Source organism: Lepisosteus platostomus, chromosome 28 (genome assembly GCF_059453375.1).
Source record: "Lepisosteus platostomus isolate fLepPlt1 chromosome 28, fLepPlt1.hap1, whole genome shotgun sequence".
NCBI lineage: Eukaryota > Metazoa > Chordata > Actinopteri > Semionotiformes > Lepisosteidae > Lepisosteus > Lepisosteus platostomus.
In genome coordinates, this window is record NC_142638.1 from 9,564,189 (window position 1) to 9,586,075 (window position 21,887).

General features: G+C 44.1%; 1 protein-coding gene across 1 annotated transcript; it reads right to left on the minus strand.

Moving 5' to 3' along the window:
• Window positions 1-109: 109 nt before the first annotated feature.
• Window positions 110-5,751, minus strand: hoxb10a (homeobox B10a). Its single transcript, XM_088622931.1, has 2 exons — window positions 3,976-5,751; window positions 110-1,892 (listed from the first exon to the last, which is right to left on the minus strand). Exons 1-2 carry the CDS (start codon window positions 4,760-4,762, stop codon window positions 1,618-1,620), a joined length of 1,062 nt encoding a protein of 353 aa, XP_088479057.1. The 5' UTR covers window positions 4,763-5,751; the 3' UTR covers window positions 110-1,617.
• Window positions 5,752-21,887: the final 16,136 nt, after the last annotated feature.

Here is a 21,887-nt window from a genome sequence, read left to right on the forward strand (position 1 = left end):
CAATAAACTTTACCCTTGCTTTTGAACTTCGAACAATTTAAATTGCGCATCACGGGGTTAAGGCTGCTCGTCGAATTCGAGCTATAAAAACAAGGGGCTGGACAAACACTCACTTAGCAGCGCCTCCGCACTACATTTTTAACAAACACTTTATTTTGCAGAAGTACAATAAACCGACGCACATGTCTTTGGTTTTACAGCTTTTAAAATAAGTACACGTCATTGTATTTTATTCCGTTGTATTCTCGTTTATTATTTCTTAGGTTTCTGCTCAACTCCCTTGTTCCTAACTCGTATACCCCCCCCCACTCGCAAACTAATTCACCTCGAAGAAACATTTACAGCTACCCTTTAAAAAAAAAACTCCAGAGGATAAAATTACGCGATCATCTTCTGGAAACACACAAAGAAGACGCATATAAATACAATCGCATATAACGAACACAACGGCGTGGACAGTTTAATACTAAACAAGCTATTTGTGTTGCTTCTGGTTCCCATTTTTAACATCCTGCTCTGCACATGAGTTTTCATTTCTGGACAATTTTCAACGCGGACTCAAGACTCTCAAGCGCCAGATACAGCAGTATAAAGCAGCGATTCGCCCAGCGCTAAAGCAGAAATCGCAATTTCCTAATTCCAACCTCTTGAGAAACAGAAGGGACTTCACAGAGGCGAAAAGACGACTCCAGTACGAGATATTTTTCGTTGAGGAAGAAAACAAGACATTTCACACGCCTGCCGTTATGGGAGCAGTCTCTATATTAGTCAACCACAGAACACAATTAAACGAATGAAAATAACCACCCATATACAGAATCAAAACTGCGAGCTCCTTTTCATTTTAAAAACTTTTTTTTGTACAGAATATACGAAATTACCATAAACATTAAAATACATTCATGCTTTCTTTTTTTTTAAACATTAAAAGTTCGTGTTGACGCGAAACCCGTTAGGGACAGCTTGCTTAGAGCAAGAAAACTGTTAGTCCGAGCAGCTCCAAACCAAAAACAGGTTTCGTTGCAAAAAAAAAAATTGTAGTCAAGTCCGTTGTGTGCTTGTATTTGTAACACTCTTTAACTTAGCGTCCCGGGGGGAAATTAAGATGCTTTTCCTAAATATGCAAAGACAGGGTAAACAATATAAAGAAATACAACATCAAACCGCAATGCAGCTTTTTTATATAAAAGAAAACGTCTTTGGTTGTAAATTCCCTACACACATTTCCTGTAAACAGGAGAGAGGAAGAAGACCTGCACAACCAGTCGCATCGTTTATGCGGAGGCCAAAGAGGGGAAGAGGAGAAATCGAAGGAGTAAACTAATGAAACGAAACACATTTACATCACATTTTCACCATTTATAAGACCGTTTAAATAAACTATAAGGTGCTTCCGTGGTCCAAGGTTAAGTTATACTGGAGGCCGTGTTTAGTGACCTCTGGAACGTAGAACTTTAAGATAATAAGAAAACGTGTCTCCATGCAAGTGTCTGGTCTTCTGAGTCTCTGGATGGTCTCTAGTCCGGTCTCTCCAGGCCTGCGGCGCCGCTTCAGAGTCTGGGAGGAGATGCGTCCCGGATCTGACTGTCCCCGAGACCCCGAAACCCCCCCGGAGCGTCACAGGGAGAAGTGTGCAGTCACGTCTCGAGCCCTGTGGTCTCGGGTCATTTTTTTCAGTTTCATCCGCCGGTTCTGGAACCAGATCTTGACCTGGCGGTCAGTGAGGTTGACGCTGCGGCTGATCTCTAGGCGGCGCTCTCGGGTCAGGTACATGTTGAAGAGGAACTCCTTCTCCAGCTCCAGGGTCTGGTGTTTGGTGTACGGGCAGCGCTTTTTCCTTCCGGCTTTCGCGGTCAGCCAGCCGGTAGCGGCACTTTCAGCCTTTGAGTCTTCTGCCAAGTGAGAAATAAGACTTTTTTATTCACTTTTTAATTAAAAAAATGTTTTCTCTGTTGCGCGTCCTATATAGAGTGTACGCACATAGACAACACCTTCAACGTTTGACCCTTTACATTAAGTAAGCCGTCACTGAAAAGCAACGATACGATTCAAGGATCGAAATACCGGCATACAGCAGACATTCAAAAGCACACCACTGGTGACCCTGGGTCTCCTGATGGCTGATGAAGATTCCTGTTGTTGTACTGCCCCGCTACTGCAATGTAAAGCCATCCCAGCAAAAATAAACGAAAAAAAAATGCAAAACATAAAACAAATGTTTTGCACCTGATCGTCCAGGTGACAGTTACTGTCCTAGCACGATAAATTCTCGTTTGTTTCCTCGTTTAAAATGAACAGTTCCCAAAGGATGTACAGTACAGTGTGAGAGCGAGGGAGAAAGTGTGTTTGTGAATTCAATCATAAAAGTGATGTATCTAGTTCTTTTCAGAGGGCCATCTAACGATTAAACCGCGAATACGTGGACGATTTTTAGGATTGAGGATTTGAGATTAATTGAATAATATTTGTGGCATCCGCTGCACGATTTTCTTCCAGGAGTGCCGGAATCTTTCATCTGACGAGTTTCCGCAATCTCTTCTCCGCTGTGTGAAAAAATGCTTTTTGCTAACAAAATAAATCTACAATTATGCAAGTTCCCGTTTTCCTCCAGAAACGAGGATACTAGTGTTCGACCTGATACTAAATTTCGACGTTAAACGAAATACATTAGTAGGCCTAATCCATAACTTGCAATTTGAATCAGTGAAAAATTCTGAAAACTACATGCGATACATTTTACAATTTGAATTTATCATCTGACGCATTATCTTTATCTGGGCAGCTAGCACACAATTATTTTAATGTACAGGAGCAATCTGGGCATATACAAAATTATAATAAAATAAATGACTATGAAGACAAACGAGATGTTCAATTTCAAAGACACTATTGTGTGTATTACATTGGGCTTATCACATGAATACCTCAGTTTGTTACTACTGGATTTCTACAAATTTGTATTATTGGGGGGAAAAATAATAGAGTATTATTATATATTAATATATTATAGGTTTTCTCACGGTGTTCTAGATTTATAATGGGTTATTTCTACTTTATTGTATTATTTTTTTACTATTAGTTTTGTTAATATGACTTGTACTCGAAATGTTTGGTTTTTTCTTCTCAAACTTAAAATAAAAAAAGCGCAAAATTTCAATCCTGAGGAAAGATTTTGGTGTCTGCAGATATTTTTTTGTCTGCCGTTGGCTCTCCGAAAAGCCGAGCTTTGACGTCGAACAGAGCCATAGCGCCGTTGTCGTACTGTTGCCCCTTAACGACAAAACTCCCTGTTACAGACACGGTGCAAAGGCAACAGTTTTAACCTACTGGGTGGCTTTTAAAAGATGGTTACTGAGTGGTTACGTCTGCTCCAAAGATTTCAAGTTAAGCCGGAATCCAGTGTGTGCACGGGGGGCTCGCGCTGATTAAATTCTTGCACCAAACCCCCCCGGAAAATCAAATCATTTATAATTTGTTGTAGGAGATTTTGCACTGCAATACGAAAACGTTTTTTTTATTTTATAGAATGCACACGGCCGTAAAATGAACGTTTGGGATTGGGTTTACTCTAGAGGATTTAATTCATCCTGTAGATCGAGCAGATCTGGTAAAAAAAAAAAAAACGCTCCCCGCATGCTGTTAGTTTTCATTTAAGGGGATATGGCTTTCTCTATAGATCTGGGCTAATTGCTCACCTATAGCCTGCTATACTCTCCCAGTTCACAAAAGAAGCCTTCCGTTGTTTTTGATGTTATAAAGAGCACAGTAAATAGTGCAATTCAGTCTGGCGCTGGGGCTTCGGTGCAATAAATTAATTTTGTAAGCAGGCGTCCTTTTTTTGTTGTTCTGGCGCCCCTTCCTTTACAGCCTTTAGAAAATCACCTTTTTTTTCCCTCTCAGCCGAGAGGGAACCCTGTTTTCCTGTCGTTATCATCAACGACGCCGTTTCATCTCGTTTCTACTGTATCTACCCACCTTGCGCGTCCTGTCCAGGAGTTTTATCGCCTGCAGGAAATTCCGAGAGGGGTTTGTCCTGTAGCAGTCCCGGAGCTACGTCTGCCTTGCAGTTGTTGTTGTTGTTGTGGTGGTTGTGGTTGATGACGATGATGCCGTGGCTGCTGCCCTTCTGTGGCGGACAGAGGGGGCTGCCAGGTGTCACATCACCGCTCGGGGTCTTCTTGTCCGATTCCGTGCAGTGCTGCTCGGGAAAGCCCAGGTCATACAGCTGCTGAGAGTCCGAGTGGGACGAGGAGGGGTGGGCGCCCGGAGGCAGGTCCGGGGCGCTGTAATCGAGGAGTTTCAGCCCCGTGTAGGACTGCTCCGGACGGAAGTAACCCTGGATGGGACCGGCAGCGCTGCTCATCGAGCCCATCTCCGACACGAGTCTGGTGAAGGCGGAAACATCTGGCAGCGGTTTAGGGTGCTTGGCCGTTTCTAAGAAGAAGTAGGAGGAATCGTCCTTTCCAATGGACGCGCCGTAGGGACAAGCGCTCACCTGCTGGGCTCGCTCGGGGCTCGGGTGCTCTCCCCAGTGCGCCAGCCCCGGGTGAAACTGGTGCGAGGGGAAACCCACTGTCGGCTGCGACGGCTGGCGGTGGTGCGGATTCATTTTCCCGACTTTGTCCGGACTTGACACCGAAGCCCAGGGATCCTGGGCGGAACCGTCGAGCTGATAGATGGCGCAGGGAGACTCCCCGTGACCGCCGCTTATTAAAGAGTTAACAGAAAAAGCGTTGCAAGGGGATCTTTCAGAGCATGACATTGCTAGGGCATATTTTGGCGAAGGCGAAGGGGGTCCCTGTCAATTGGCGTTTCAAATAGAAAAGCGTTTCAGGGCTACTTCCTGTGCGGGGGCCAATCAGAGAGCCAGCTGTCCGTCCCGACTCCTCCCATGCGGTGCTGCTTCTCTTCAACAAGCATAGTCGCCGAGGCGGACATCCATGTTTAATTGATTATAAAAATAGGATACAGATTTCATTTTTGGGGGGCTTTCTGCTCTCACGGAGAATTCAATGCATTGACCCGGTGTTAAAAAACAAACACTTGCCAACCTGCAGATAAAGTACACATAGATGCGTTGGTCTTTTATATATCTTTTATAGCCTGCGTGGTTGCAGAAAAAATCTGCATCGTATTAAAACTAGTTTTCTCTTCGGTGCTCGGCTTCGCTTTAAAGATATGAAGAGCGATGATCAAAGATGCAAACTGATACCGATCGCTGTTTAAGCAAGCCAGTCTCCCCGAAGTCTAGTTAGACATTCGCTTTGGATCTTAAATAACTTAATCAAATCACCATCTCCAGGAAATTTCGAAGCACTTATTACCGAGGAGATACTGGCGTTCAGCACTCTAAGGTTTTTCTTTTAGTTAAATTAAAACTAGGGGCGGCTGTTAACGAACCGAACAACTTGATTTCGTAGAGCTAATTTCACAGAGGCACCCCACAATATGAAACAAGCCTTTGTGCTTGCGAGCGAAACAACAATTCGTTCAAGTGCTTCTGCGAGAGAGGCCGTATCTCGTTTTATTTCCACAACTGGAAACAAAATGTCAATTAATGGTTAGTTTCATTTCTAAGACTGATTTTCCTACAGTGGTCACAGTATTGACTTGTCCCTCGGCTTCTGAACCCTTGGGGTAACATGTACGTTTTACCCAGTAAAAACAAATGAAAACTATGATTTTCTTTTTTTAAATAATAGAATAACTTGGTTTCTGTATTTCAGTCCGAGTAGGATACGTGTATATTTTTTCGGTATTTGTAGTATTTGTAGAACAGTTATAAAAATGGTTTCTACTATTTTTTAAAATAAATTAATGTTTTTACCACCTTTAAACGCGCGAATACAATTAACAGATTTAAAAATATGCAGTTTATTTTAAAACAGAAAGATGTATTTAGTATATTTGTGGCTATTGCAGGTAAAAGATTCTTTCGAATGTTCGGCACAGCATTCGAATTCACAATAATCACATTTTAAAATTACGGAATGGAGAAATTAATCATAAATCGAGTGTATTTTCTGCAAAAAAATACGATTCAGAATCAATGAAGAGATCTAAATAATAAACTCCGTTTACCTTAAATACCTTAGTATTTACAGGATAATAGTAATAAGAAGGTAAAATCCTACACAAAAGTAATCTTTTTATAGTCGTGAAATGTTCGATTTTTTTATTTTTTGCAATTTCGTTGATGATATCTAGAGTTATCAAACAAAACATAATCGAGTTAGGGAAAATGTTTTGTTGGAATAGGGACAGTGCAGTTTTACCATGAGTAATTAACAACAGAATTCTGTCGTTGTTAACGGAACACTTGATGCGCGAAAAATGATGAGATTTTGTTAGTTCAAATTCAAAAGAAAATAAAATGTTTAGTGTCTGATTTGATATTTGCTTTTTCTTGCACATTAATAGATGCACACTTCTGACAAAATCCATGAGTGCTTTTTCCATGGAAACCATCCCCCAAAGTATTTTCGTTTCTGCTTTCCTGCACAAACCAGACACGCTAAGCAAAGTCCAAGGTCTACTCGCTCGGACCCACCTCGAATCCTCACCTTTCAATTTACTGTGCCAAACACTTGATCAAGAAATCAGAACAGATTCATTCTATTTCCCGATCACCTACGAACAAAACTGGATCCATACCAACACCGCACACGCAACACTGTCCAAACAATGTGAGAATACAGATATATTTGTGTATCGACCCCAAAACCCTTTGTCAAGGAATCTATATATGGGTCGCATTCGTATCGGATTAAAAAGCGGAGGGTTTTGTTTTGGGCGGAAAAGGCAGGAAGGCTCGGTTTCCCTCTGACTCTGGGATATCTGGACAAGAAGTCGCCTGGTCTCCTTCACGTTGACCTCGTGGTCACATCGCCATGGGCAAGCTCAAGTTGGAGCGCGTGCAGTCGGGTTGCATAGAGATTGTGCCGGAGCTTTCATCTTTGCAACAAACAACACAAGCCGCCACGCAATCTGAACGAGATCCATAGATATAAATATAAAGTCTGTGCACTCATTCTAACAGGAGGTTTTGCATTCATTGTGGCCGGCCATTCCAGGACATTTTCAAGGCTATGAATTGGAGTACACAGGTAATCGTGTTTCAAAATCTGAAGTCCCGTCTTTAAAATACGCAGTTTTCGGATTTGTTAGAGCCTTAATTTGAAGCACAGCGATGCATGGCTGGAGGTACAATTTACGAAGGAAATATTGAAATGTATTCCAATGTCGACGTGCCAACACTGTTAAGCATGTACTGTAGTTTCAGAAGCTCTGTTTCGGAATCGCGTGTGTCGAATTAAAGTTTCTCTCTCTCTCTCTCTCTACACGCTAAAGACAAAATATCTGTCTTGTTTCTGTACTTTTATCACGTAAAGGCCACGTAACTCAAAATCCGGGCCTGTGCACCGTTTTTTCACACCGTTTTCACACCATGAATATTGATAACGTGTAATGGAGTTTTAAACCAAACGAAATAAGGTAAATTAAAGCTACGATACCGCAGTGTGACTTTGGTGTTTTAAAGAAATACGCAAATAAACAATGCATTTGAGATCTTGACCAAAAAAAGAAACCTGCAAAATGTCCGAAATAGACTCCAGATGTCGCTGTAGCCCCAGTGCAACCGCGTCAGTCGTGTCCTTTATTAATAAAAGCAATAATGGAAAAAATGCAGAAAGCCATCGCTATCAGAGTCTCCAAGACACGTGCGAGAACAGGCCTTGAAAGTATCTGCCAGTTAAATAAGTTTCATATTAAAAGCAATGATTCTTTTTAAAATACATGAAACGGGAAATTCCTTTTACGGATTTGCGTATTTGGAAAACAAACCTGTACCGTTATTTCAACAGGACAGAGTCTACTGATGTATGTCACTAGGAAAAAATGTTTATTCGCATTTTATGGAAGACCTATCAGGATATGAAGGTCGTGGCTTTGTTCATAGTTGTCATATCTTGAGTCAATCGGTCACAAAATGACGAAATATCACCCCGGTTTCAGCCCTTTATTGAAATATTACTGTGCGCCTTCTGGTCTGTGATAGGTGACACATCTTTTTGCCTGTTTTTAATTGAAAGGCATGGGTAGGCTCGGACAACAATAGAACCCGGAGAATTTGCAGAGAATCAAAACTAAGCTTTTCACTCATTCAAAAACAAAAATGAGACGAAGACTGCCTCATGTCTTGTATTTTTCAAAACCCACATATAAAAGCTAACCAGCTTGGCCTGTTTCCTCTCCTTCTGCCATAAAACCCGAGTGAGAAACCAGAGATCTGTGTACTCGATGGGGGGAAAAAGCAGTGAGATTACCAAAAATATGCTCCGCAGAAGGAGTGTAATTATGGGAATGAAAATAGGAAATATAAACCACTTTACAGGCCCGATAAAAAAATACAGTAAACCGAGGCACACAGCTCATGAAAACCCCCGACACAGCCGATAGTGCAAAACAGCGTGTTTTTTTAAAAAAAACTGAAAATAAAGATCGCAGCACTCAAGAAGCCGAAAGATAGTTAAAAAGTTATCTGTCGGTATTTGCGGCTTACCAGATTCCGAAGAGTTCCGCTTGGCCTCAGACTCATCTTCTCGAAAAAAAAATCAATTTTAAACCCAACAAGAGGGATATATATATATATATTCTTTTCTATCCGCTCCGGGCTTTAAGAAGTTCAGGATCAGTTTTATTACACTTTCTGCTCAGTGTCACCGGTTGCACCGCATTGACTTTGACGGCGCCGCTCGTTGGCCTGTTTATTCTAATCCTATTTAACATTTGCATGTACACCGAGAGAAACAGAGGGATAGGTGCCTCACTTTTTTTCGCTTTCTCTTTAAAGAGCACGAACGCCTCCTGATTTTTTTCCATCTCCTTTCTTAATCACAAACAGAAATGCCCCGGCTCTGCAGCCGCTTAGACTATCTGATGTGTCGGGCTAGTATAACGGTATCCATGACAACTATAGCAACCCCACTATTTCTATAAAGTTTTATGACTTAAAGAGATTCTAAACGCCTCACCGCTGGTTCGGAAAGTAACGCGATCGCTCTGTTTTCGACACTGCTTTCAATGCTGGTATTATCTGAAATTCGTTTCGTTGATAAACTACGGTCTGGTGGGTACCTTGAGCTGTAAAACAAACACGGACCTGGGCCGGCGCTCGCTGAATCAAGACTGGGGGGTGCGGTGGAAGGTTTGGGGCTGCTCGCAACGCGACCCAGAAGCTCAATGGTCGAGAACTGGGGATCCAGAAAACTCCAAGCCGTTGCCCTTCACCTCCTCGACACGCATCGAGCCAAGGGTCGTGCCTTCAAACTGGGGCTGCAGAGGGCAAAACCGCGCAGAGGCGTCCAATCTGTTCGGAAATCGCAACGCGCTTCGCTCCGCTCTTTCTAGATCTGCTCACGGGCGGAGATTAATTCAACCGGCTGAGTCGACGGGGCAAAAATAAATAAATAGAAGAACAGTACAGCGCGAGTAACGCTCTCTCTCAAGCCCCGTACCTGTCCTGATGTTACCCCCCACCAGTCAAACACATTAAGCAGGCACAGGGTGTGCAGTTGTTAAAACATAAAGCCGGTGTTCCACTGAGACATATCACAGCGTCCAACCCGCTCTTTCAGCCCAGATAAAATAAGCACTCAGGTTGCAGCTCATTAAACGCAGAAACGCAACTGTACATTTTTCTTTTGTAAATGGTGAAGCTAAGATTTATTTAAAAAAAAAACGGGTGACTGAGGTGGGTCAGGGGAGGGAGAAAGGGGAAGGGGGGGGTAGGGCCGGTTTTGGGGTGTTTGGGACAGACACCAACCGATCTGAAGCCCAGGGCCAGATCAGACCGCGCCGGACGGATGTTGTTATCTGGGTTGAAGCTCACTGACCTTGCTGTTCACACGCAAGGCAGCCTAAACGGACAATAAAACGTCTGGCAGCCCGACTAGACGAGGTTCACACAGCTTGAAGAGGCCGCAACACAAAGAAACCGACTGCTGTTTATAGGAAAGGAAATGAAGAAGTGAGCGGGTAAAGATTCGCCTCTCATTTGCAAAGTTGTGCAACTAAGCCGATTCTAGGCAAACGCGCCCCTGAAACCCAAGCAGTCCGTCGCCGCTTTCCTTTGGAAGAGTAATAAACTACCGCAATGAAAATGTTTCCGCTGAAGGAGGTTGTTTGGGGGGAAAACAGCGCTTGGAAACAAAAGTTACTCGTAGCGTTTGTTTCACGAGTAGATCAGGATCAAGTATTACCAATTCGCAGCCGATTCACCTTCTATTCGATAGGGTGTGGTTGGGCGTCTCGGATTTTGCCTCAAGTTTTCGTGGGCTATCACCAGCAAACGGCGTGGTTTAATTTTACACGCAGAAGAGGTCACCGACATTGAATTAATACATCAGGCGGCCTCTCCCGGACAAGTTCCTTCGATTGGATGATGTTTGTAACAAAAACAAAATGGCTCTAGTCGCTTAAGGTGATTTTAAGCCAAAGGCCATCGACAAAGACACAATCTAATGAAAAAATTCAATTCGCCCTGGCCAGCAGGTCTCCAGTATGTCGCTGGATAACCTTGAACGCCTGGAGCAGGGTGCCCCTGTGCTGGGAGTATACACTGTGACTTGTGCAGTACAGCACCCAGTTGCTAAACGATTTTAATATTTAATTCGGTAGCGGAAAGCACCAGGAGAGCCTATATTTACCTTCAGTGTATTAAACAAGACCATTTGCTTATTTAAGGGCCGCCTCTATTCGGAGTGTCTTTATATATAAAGAACTGTCATGATGAACACACAACAAGACAACAGATTTAAAAAAAATCGAGCAAAAGCAGAAAGAGCAACACAAGAGCTGAGCCATGCTTGATCGCAACGGGAAGATTCCGCTTAGTGGATTTATTTATCATACTGTCAGATCTGTTTATTTTACTTTCACAAAAAAAACCCGTTTTCACACGAAGATTAAACCAAGTTCACATTATTTCAAATGAAGAAAAAAAACGACGAATACAATCCCCTAATAAGTGCAAAGTGTAAAAAGGCGTGGAGAAGGGAGCAATGTTTGTGCACAGGTATTCGAACACGATACCGAAAAGCTTAAGAAATAAATACCCGATAAATATGATTCATCTTAATAAATAAGCACGTTTTGCAGTCCGACGGGGAAATATATATATATATTTTTACTTTTAAAATCGCCAGGGATTATCAGGATTCGTTAGTTTTAGACCAGGTATTTTCGGAGCACACTTGGGACGCGAAACACGGCTCTGTGTTGCTCCGGTCGCAACACGCGCTTCCCTGGATACTACTCTGCGGGCCGCGCGGCGAACTTCTCTCGGGCTGCCGCGCGCTTTACCTCGTCTCCGAAAGTCTTCCTCCTCGCGCCGCCGATTTCTCGAAACACCCGTGCGGCTCTTGCACGAGAGGCGCCGACGTGCCGATCACCTCCAAGCGCCGGGGACAATCTGCACACGCACAGGTGAAGGAAAGCCGTGTGCCCCTCGATCCGCCAATACCGAGATCTGCATGATCCAACTTCGTGAACTAAAACAAGTTGCTGCCCCTCTCGATAATAAACAAAAGACTAACCTGTTTGCAGAGCTCGGCTCTCCCCTGTGCCGGACTATCTCCGGAATTGTGATCAGGTTATAGTGCAGGCAGGCTGTGGGTCAGGGCCGGATTATTAAATCTGCTCGGCGCTTTTTTTAACAGCCGAATATATACTGCGCAGGTTTTTCATTAACTCAACGACAGAATAGCAGTATTCGATTTTCCCGGATTAATCATTCTTTCTACATAGGGCAGTAAAAGCAACGATTTTAAAATCCAAGAGAAACATCTTGTTTGCCACGCTTAAGACAAAGTAAATAACCCTTAACAAAAACAAACAGAAATACACTTTCTGACATCTGAACACGTCTCTTTAATAAGACACTCTAAAATATTTTTATGCGAACATTTCCGGAACAGTGCGTTTGTATGATTTATACGAACCTATTATTTTAATTAGAAGATGCTTTAAACTCAAAGCAACGAGATTAGCACCAATACAATACGCGCGTTCAACTAGATGTGTGCAAACTACACACAAGAGCTCCTAGCAATCAAATAATAAACACAAATAATTTATTATTCGTTAAAATTCATGTTGATTTAGCCGAAATATTCGTTCAAGGGCCACAATAAGAAAGGAATTTATAGGAAAAAAGGCAGTTTTGAGAATAATAAAACAATAAAATAATAAAATTTCTGTCGATACACGACCTGCTTTACAAGGAAATAGGGACAAAGCTTGTTATCACGTGAAAAAGATTATTCAACTACAGCGACTAACGGGGGACAGGAACTTTGGGGAGACACAGTGGACGAAAGTGTGGGTTTGGATCAGGCGAACAATGGATATAATTGTCACATTCATTTATTTTTCATATTTGTCACTAATGGCTTTGCAAGACTTCCGTATAAATTTAAATTGATAAAACAGGAACAAAAGTAAACAGTAAAACCTGAAAAGGCCGGTGAATTCGTACAGCTCGAAATCCAAATTATTGGGCACGTACTTTATTACGTGTATTTAAAAAAAACTTGGGGGAATAAAGCTGCAGTAAATTCGAAAAATAATACTGAAATTAAACATAGAGGTTTGAATAATTAATGGAAAAAAACATAAGTTGATTGAAACAGAGAGACGTGAACCAGGAGAGAAAAGGTCGAACTGTTTTGTTCGATATTCAAGCGAATACGGGCTAGAGCTCCTACACGGGCCACGGACACCATCTCGACTGTAATGTGCAATGCTCCCATGTGAGCACCAGGTGGCAGTGTTGGTCCACCGTTGCCGCGTGCAGACTCGGTCAGACTGGTGCAGTTTAGTCAAGTGACGCACCTCGCCGCGCGCCCGAAGCAACTGGCTGCCGGGTGCGCGCGCCTGTACAAATCGTCTCACAAGCAGTTGCAATAAACACAATAATCTATATAAACCATCTAATAAACGATCCTATTCTCCTCCCCACATGTCTGGATGGTTCCCCGGGCTGGGCACCATCTGAGTTGGATGCTGCATCACTGCCATGGATCCCAGAGGGACATAGCGAATGCAGCTATGTTTAGGAGGATTTGCTGGTCTACAGAGAACCGCATGGAATACTGGTACACAGAAGGACATGCTGGAAGACTTAATACTCCACATTTAGTACTTTTTTAGATTGTATGATGTTAGCATGCCCAGAGGGGTTGAGCAGCCAGTTGACCTTGGACCCCTAGAGGTTTCTTTTCTCCTTACTGAGGAGTTTTTGGTTCCTCTCCGTTGTCTTCTGGTCTTTTTCTCTTTCTGGATTGTAATGTCCTGTACTGGCACACAGCTTTGTTAAGTGCCTTGGGGCAAGCTTGTTGTGAAAGGCGCTATATAAAAATAAATTGAATTGAACTATCGAGTCAGAGTGCCACGTTTGCTTTCTGATAATCAAGACCTGCTCCAAGATAACTTAAATCCAGTTTGCATCTGGTCACCAAGTCTGGTCTTTGTGGGCTTTCTGGACTGGCCACACTGCCTGTGGAGAGACAAGCACAGCTATGCTGCATCGTCCCAACTAGACTGTTCCAGATGATACTCCCCGTGCCGGGATGTCAAAGAACATTTTATGAACAGCTCCAGTACGTTCAAATCTCTGTGGCAGGAGCTCCGAAAGATTCAATCCTACAACCTCTGTTATGGAATCATTGCACTGGTTTCCTGCTGTATTTCCTTGACTTCGAGATATCGGCTTTGACTTTCAGGGACGATGATGAAGTGCACCGCTGGCCACACTGCCCAGTCCCCTCACACTGGTGCCTCGCTCCCTCCCACAGCGAGCCGTAGTTCTCTGGGTGAGAATGCATGTAGCTGCCTTGAGCCCTGGCTCTGCTGCTGCGGAAAACCCATCCTTATGAAATCAGAGGATCTGTGCTCAACCATCCATTCAACTGTCTGTCTCCTATCTGTTATATCCAATTCAGGGTCGCAGGGGAGCCTATCCTGGCAAGCAATGGGCTCAATGAGGTGCAAGTCCATTGCAGGGCACACACAGATGCACACACACACACAGACACACACAGACACACACATACAGATAGAGACACACAGAGACACACAAACACATGCAGAGACGCACACACAGACGCACAAACACACACACACACAGACGCGCACACACACAGAGAGACACACAGAGAGACACACACACAAACACACAGAGACACAGACAGACACACACACAGACATACAGACACACAGACAAAAACACAGAGACACACAGACACACACACACAGACAGACACACACACAGACATACACACACACAGACAAAAACACAGAGACACACAGACACACACACACAGATAGAGACACACAGAGACACACAAACACATGCAGACACACACACACAAACACACAGAGACACACACAGAAACACAGACAGACACACACACAGACACACACACACACACACACACACACACATGATTCAGGGCCCAGAAGCCAGTTAACCCACCTGCATGTCTGCACTGTGGGAGGAATCTGGGGCAGCAAGAGGAAACCCAAGCAAACGCGAGGAGAACATGCAGACTCCATGCAGACAGCACCCCAGGAATCAAACCCAGGACCCCAGTGCTGCCCAGGTTCTGTGTCTCCATTTTCACATCCAGCCTTTAAGGTTACTTGTTTAAATTAGCCCTCTCATAAGTTATGGGAGGCTTGTATGATTTCCGACGAATGACATTGTAGAATAATTCAAGGTTTAAATAATTAAAGGTGTTTCACGGAATGAATGACATTATAATAAAAATAAACTCTGGTGCCATTCAGTCTCTGCCAAAGCTGTCTTGGTGCCTACCATCATAAAGTCCGGCTTATTCATCTTTTAAATTATGTGAGGGGTCAACGACACCTTTCAGGGAGGAAAGAGAACAACTATGGTTTTAAGTAAGATCCACTTTCAATCAGGCAGGCCTGCTCCATCTATCCGGAGATTTTTCCCAGGGGGTCTCGGGCTCCTGGCGACTCGTCGTGTTAACTGTGATTTACTGCCAGCAGACTCTGGCTGGATGGTATCCAGCTTCTAATCCAGTAATGAGCAGCGAGCCCTCCGGACTGGAGCAGCCCAGCCTTTTTCAAAAATGAAGACCAGGGCCAATATATTCTAATATCTATTTATTGGAAAGAAAATTCCTCCAGCCCCGTTCGTATTTTTTGTGCGTGTCGGCGGCTCTGACATCTTTCTAGATGAACAATGAACGGGAGCTGCCTGCCAACCAGCCACCACAGCTCTCATTTTGTGACTCTACACATCGGTCAGGAATGCACGGGGGACGAAAAGTGTGACTGACGTCTGGCCGTCCGACGTCAGCCAGAATAGTTATATTATCGGGGTTCTGTCGGTTCTCCAACGCTGCTGAGCCACAGCAGCTCCTGAGAAGAAACCAGAACCATCCGAAAATGGTTTTAAATCTCAGTTTATGTTAGAATATTCTGAAACACGTATTGGACAAATGTGTTCGGCACCCTGTACATTAAAAACACCAGAACGTTTCGGCGAGCTCCCATTTACAGGGATAAATGTCCAGTTCTAGTTTGTGAGCGGATCCTTGTTTCAGGGCACTGGTGCTTACCTGCACACAGACACAGTGTGCCAAACAGCGCACGAACACCATATTCAGAAGCAGCCAAGAATATCTGCCCAGGTTCATGGCTGCTGCAGCACACCTCTTTAATTTTCACAATACTGGTGTGATGATTTGTGATCGTGCCATCGCGAGGATGAGCCGCACCAGCCTGGGGCTTTACACCTCCCCTGAGACGCGGTTCATTTAAAACTGAGAACAGGGGGGCACCTCTTTACGCAAAGAGTTGTGGGAGTCTGGAACAAGATGCCCAGCCGTGTTGCTGAAGCTGATACTCTGCTTTGTTTAAAGAAACGGGATCCTTGGATCAATTTACTATTCGCTATTAATAGGAAATGATTCATACTATACTGTAATAGTAACTACTAACACGGAGCAAGTCGTAGGTTTATTCCATTCAGAAAAGAGAAGAAAGACACCAAGAAGGGTCCACGGCTGAAACGTTGTGTTTTCTTTCTTCTCTTTTCAGCATGGAATAAACCTATCACTTGTTCCTTTGCAGCCTATGCCTGCTGACGCAGCTACCCACCGTAATTACTAATACTTTTACTATTAGACCACTTAGGATAAGCTACCAGCACCCTAATGATCCAGCTGGCCTGTATGAGCCCCTCTTATTTGTAACCTTTCTTATGTTCTTAATGGATGATCGTTCACCACTGTTTGAGTACCAGGGCCCTTGTCTGTATTACACCCACCCAAAGACCACAAGTATCTTCTTCTTTAATTTCCCCAAATGGGTCATGTTTCAAAGCAAGGGTGCTGTCCCGGCTGATCACAGCGAGCGTCCGCTTCCTAATTAATTAAGGCCGCAGGGCAGACGACTTTACCTTCCCCATGGGACACACTGCCCACCTAGTTCTCCTGCGGTTCCCAAGGACTGTGTGGGACACCCTCCAGACAGGGCTAAATGGCTCCCAGTTCGGAGAGAAGGGAGTTCAGGTGTTTTTTCAGTGAGCCTCCACTGCCCGTGACAGCAACACTGCCTTGGCAGCTAGTCATGCCATCAAGCAGGGTGACGGAGCAGCCGACAGATGGCGCCAGTGGAAATACACGAGCCCCCCTCGCTGACTCTCCAGTGGGAAGGAGGACGGACACATTTCACAGCATCAGGTGGGAACTTCTGCCCTGCCTGAAAGCCCCACCTTCCTTCCTTGTATTGTCCCAGATGGGGAATGAGCTTTGAAGACCACATGAACCCATTAACAAATAAGAGACAGGTTAATTTAACCACTTTGCAACCACAACAATGCCGAGACGACGACGTTGACCTCCCTCGTGCTGGAATCTTCCCAGCACCACCCTGTAGCCACATCACCGCTTCTTAACCAACAGCTCGTGAGTGGTCTCCGCCGCAGAGCCCACTATCACGTGCCACCTGCCCGCTTGCCAGAGCCAGCTGAGTCCCACAGTCTGACTTTCCCGACCGCTCTCAGGAGGGCTGGAACAATGTGGGACTCACGAATCTGTCTAGCCCAACAGCCCTTGCAAAAATTAATTCATTTTACAGAAGATTAAAATTGATGCAAACCGAGGGAATGTTTCATCAGATGGTGGTTTCAGGGGTTCAAGTGTTCCAGATGTTTCAGGGGTTCAAGTGCTCCAGTTTCCCTATTGCTGCATTGTTCATGATGTTTTCCAGTGTATTCTGGGTGTTCCGGTGTTCTCTGGCTGGGAACGAAACTGACGTTGTTCCTGTACAGAGCAAGGGAAGCTATCAGATTCCCTCAGGGACTATCCGAATTAATGTGAACACATGTGAAAGGTGCCGTCACCCCTCTGTGGAATCATGGAAAAACCTTAATGCACATCACTATTGGCACTAAAGAAAGAATGGATTTGCCATTGGAAAATTATATCAGTGGGCTTATTCTGAACAGAGAGGCTGACTTAGATATTTCCACTGGTTCACTATGTTCATGTTTACAGCAACACCCTGAAACATGCAGGCATTGGCAGTCAGCTGTGTGATGCTCAGACAGTGGAATACTGACCCAGACAAGAAACTTAATTCTGGCTGAGTGAGACCAAGATAAAGTGCAGTTACTGTTGCAGAGAACTGCTTGGGAGTCAGGAACAAGCTGCCCAGCCAGTTTGCTGAAGCCAAAACTCTGGCTTCTCTCAAGACACATCTGGATTAGATAATTGGATCATTCGCCTGCTACCATTCAAATGAGCTCTTGTTTGGAACCTCTTCTCTACTCTTATGTCAGATCTTAACTGTGTTCACTGCTTGCAGAAACAGATGCAGAACGTTTCCTCTTATTGTTAACGAACTTCATCATTTGTACACTACATGGCAATGTTTAATTGGAAACACCGAATGAGATTCTGTTTCTCTTCAGGGCGACACCATTTTGGTGAGGTTAGACTTCCTGGGGTGCGATCTGTGTGGAGTTTGCATGTTCTCCCCTTTGCTTCCTCTGTGTCCTCCGGTTTTCTCCCACAAAGACATGCTGGTAGGTTAATTGGCTTCTGGGAAAATCAGTCCTGCTGTGAGTGTGTGCATGTTTGTGCCTGTCTGTGCTCTGTGGACTGGCGTCCTGTCCAGGGTGTACCCTGCCGTGTGCCTGTTGCATGCTGGGATAGGCTCTGGCTCCCCACAACAGAAAACGGATGGATGAATGTTTCTCTTGAGAAGCTTTCCCAACAAGATTTTCTCTCCCAACACCCAGAAGATGTGAGGAGATGCCGTAGCAGGAGAATCTAGGCAGCATGAATGAGCTCGGGGCCCCGGTTTCAATTTAAGTGCCAGCATGTTGAGCCACATGGTAGCTGAGCTGACGCTGAAGACAGATATGCCACTGCCCAGGAATCCCACAAACCTCACATTCATTTTCCCTGTAGCCCTTCAGCCTGCAGGTATAATCAGATTGCACCTGATCAGAGCCAGGAGCCTCACACAGGCAGTGCCAAACACATCAGAGGAAGACACTCGTTAGCTTAGAAAGTGAAGAGGACCAGGTGCTCACAGATCACAACCAGGTCTGAAGTCTGAATTTCCCTGCATGGTTTGACAAGGAACTAGTCAATTCAGTTGATCTGTTCACCCATCGATTTGTACCCTTCACCTTTGTGGTAATGTTGTTAAACAGATGTTGCATCTGGGAGGAACAGACTAAAGCAGTTTACACCTTTCCTATAGATTTCTCTCTCTCTCAACATCCACTCTTATCACACCTATACCTTTGTCAAGGACAACATTCATGGCAATTAGACCCATAAACCTCAGACACAGCACACTATAATTATTAAGAATGCTGTGCTGTTCAGTTCAAACAAACAATTTCTTCCTGTTTATAAAATTATCAAGAGTCCCGCATCCTTGGACACGGGTGAAACGTTTTACTGCCGTGTCCCTCAGTAAATCTTGGTTGTCAGGCAGCACAAACTGTTCCAGAGCAGAGGCTGAAAATAGGCCGTGGTCATCAAAGCGAGCAGTGGGTTCAATACAGTGTGTTCCAGTAAACCTGGAGGCAATGCCTTCATTAAACACACCAGTCAGGTTTTCTGAATCATAAAACATGGCCAATGTACAACGCCCTCAGCTCGACCGCTCGGCTTTTAATTGACTGAGCGCAGTGAATTTTAACCGTCTTTTTCTCTTCTCTTCTGTACTTGAAAAATAGGTCGAAAATGTCCAGTTGACTATAAAACAAAAGAAGCATCGGCACCCTAGGATTCTACTTTAAATCTAAACCACGACAGCAGACGATGAGCACGTTTCAGGTTGTTTGCGTTGGGGGAGAAGCGTGTAGCGCGGGGGGTTAGTGTATTTCTCAAATCTGTACAGGAGGGGGCAGGATTGGAAACAAAAACTCCAGAGACCACAAAAACTATAATTTACATCGATAAGGAAACACGAATGACACCGAATCATTCGGAGGAAATATTTTCGGGGAGCTGGGGTAGCATGATTAATGAATTAAACCTGCAGGGAACCTTCAGGAAAGAGTAAAAACGAAAAATATGTTTATCACCCGTCAACGTAAAATAAAGAATAAAATTGTTTACAGAGAATAACGTTTCAATGTTGTCATTACTTAGGCCACAGTGTGACGATTTACGAAGCTACTGCAGCTCCTGTATATTTATATATATCGTTATAGTACTTCTGACTGGTTCGTTTATTTGTATTTCTCACCAGAACAGATATTTCGTCCGCTGTTATTCGCACTGAAGTCGCGTCCATACTGGTCTTGCTTTGTGCCTCCTTTGTCAAAACCCTCCTGTCATTTGCTGCTCCTGTGCAAACACACTCACAGACCCGTCGAGAACAAGGGAGGCTGCTCTGTCTGGCTGGCGGGGTTAATATTCTGTTGAAAGCCGTGAATGTGCAGCTGTGTACTGATGCAGCAGAAACATGGTTTTTAATTCGATTTCTGGAACGCTTTTCTTTCCGCCTCGTGCCGGACCTTACACTGTCCGTTTTTGTCAAGCTCCTGGGTCACTGGGATTCACATTTTGGAAAAGTTCAGGAACAGCAAATAAAAACCGGAAATCAGAACCAATGTTTGCCGACTGATCTGTTTCTTCCGCCTGGATCATTGCTGGACCAGTACGGATATCATTACAATATCGGCCAAATAATCAAATTGCCGTTCTAATACTCTGCAGGACTGTCTTTTTACTTTTTTTAAAAAAAAAAACGATCTTAGTTTAAGCAGCACTGTCTGTCCGGACAGTCAACGCTGCGCGCTCCGGGTAGCCGATACCGGAGGTGATGAAACCGCACTCAAGTCATAATTCAAAAATTACTTCACTTTAACAGCAAAAAAAAAACGGAAATGGAGATAAAAGAGGAAGGAAAGGGGTTATTTGAACCTCTGGGTTTAAGAGGGCGAGAGCGCAGGCCGTGCTGCACAGAGCGCTGGACACGTCACATCTGGGCCAGATGCCTCGCGCCGCCACCCGGCTCGCTACTCCCGCGTGACATCCGCGTTTATTACAGCCCGTCCAGACGCGCCCAGCAAATGTGCTTGTTACTGCCTCTATGCACAGAGAAAAACGGTATTCCTCTCAGTATTTTTTTTATACCTTAGCGCCGCAGCGGGAAACCGAGTGGAGACAACCTTCTCGCGGTGTCTTCTGCGTTTTGCAGAACGGTTTGAACAATACACATCTGTTTCGCACCGTAGGTTTGACAGATAAACTGGAAAAAAATTAGATGTATTAAATATAATAATTTATTACTTCTCGTCAATTAAATCACCCAGGCGCTTTATACGGGATTATGTAGGATTATACATGTGGCGATATTCAGACTCAGGAAACTTCCTTTTAAGTTAAGACATATGGAATGAAATCGTTTTATTCCATTGTTTTGGTAGTTTCAGTCTTTCACTGTCAGGTAGATCACTGCGTATACAGGTGGCAAACGGGGGGATTGTTTCAGAACCTTTTCTAAAAAGGGAAATATTATTTCCCCTCAACCTAAATACACACCAGAAATCGGTCTGCTTTCTAAACCGACGAGACAATGAAAAAATACAACTTTGTCCCAGAAACAACTGCAATTTATAAGGTCAGGATCATTGCAGCGCACAATAAAATTTCACACACAACTAACATGCATCCCAGAGCATTTGATCTTTAAGTGCGCAGTAAATATCGATAAATGTGCGCCTTTGAATCGAACTGATTTGGCTTTTGCGCACACAGGTAGTGTATAATTGACAGTATCCGGCCTCACTGGGACCTAATGGTGTACGTAATGCGCGGATTATTCAAATAAACGCAAATAATTAGGAGAAGATTTGACGATGTGGCTCTGAAAAGCCTATTCTGTTGCGCAATAACAGAAGGGCCTGTTGTATACATTCATAGAGCTGGTTAAAGAAGCTCGCCAAAAATTTTTCCATATAAAACTCGGGGAGACACATTTCTTTCGGGTTTTTTACTGCGCTGCCCCTAAGAAGAAATATCAGATCAAAGACGATATTTTAATTATTTAATTCTAAACACGCAGAATGCTGTTGGAGTTACAGAAAATTACATAAGAACACAGGCAGTTAAAATGAAGAGGGGATTTTTTTTCCTATGTAGCTAGTTTGGCTGGTAGACGGATTCCACCCAGTTGTTCCTTATTCGGAGGGAGCGTAGATACCAGCTTATATAGATATAGCAAACCCGTTGCGTAAAAATGGACGCCTCTTTCTCAGGCTTGAACCTGCTCCCGAGTTTCAGTGTGTGTGCTCTGCTTCGAGTTTCGCTGCTCATTCT

Bases quoted from the DNA above. Each gene is read 5' to 3' on its own strand.
- hoxb10a (XM_088622931.1), bottom strand. From the start codon at position 4,762: ATGTCATGCTCTGAAAGATCCCCTTGCAACGCTTTTTCTGTTAACTCT. The intron at 1,893-3,975 runs GTGGGTAGATAC...CTCACTTGGCAG, and splicing joins TCCTGGACAGGACGCGCAAG to AAGACTCAAAGGCTGAAAGT.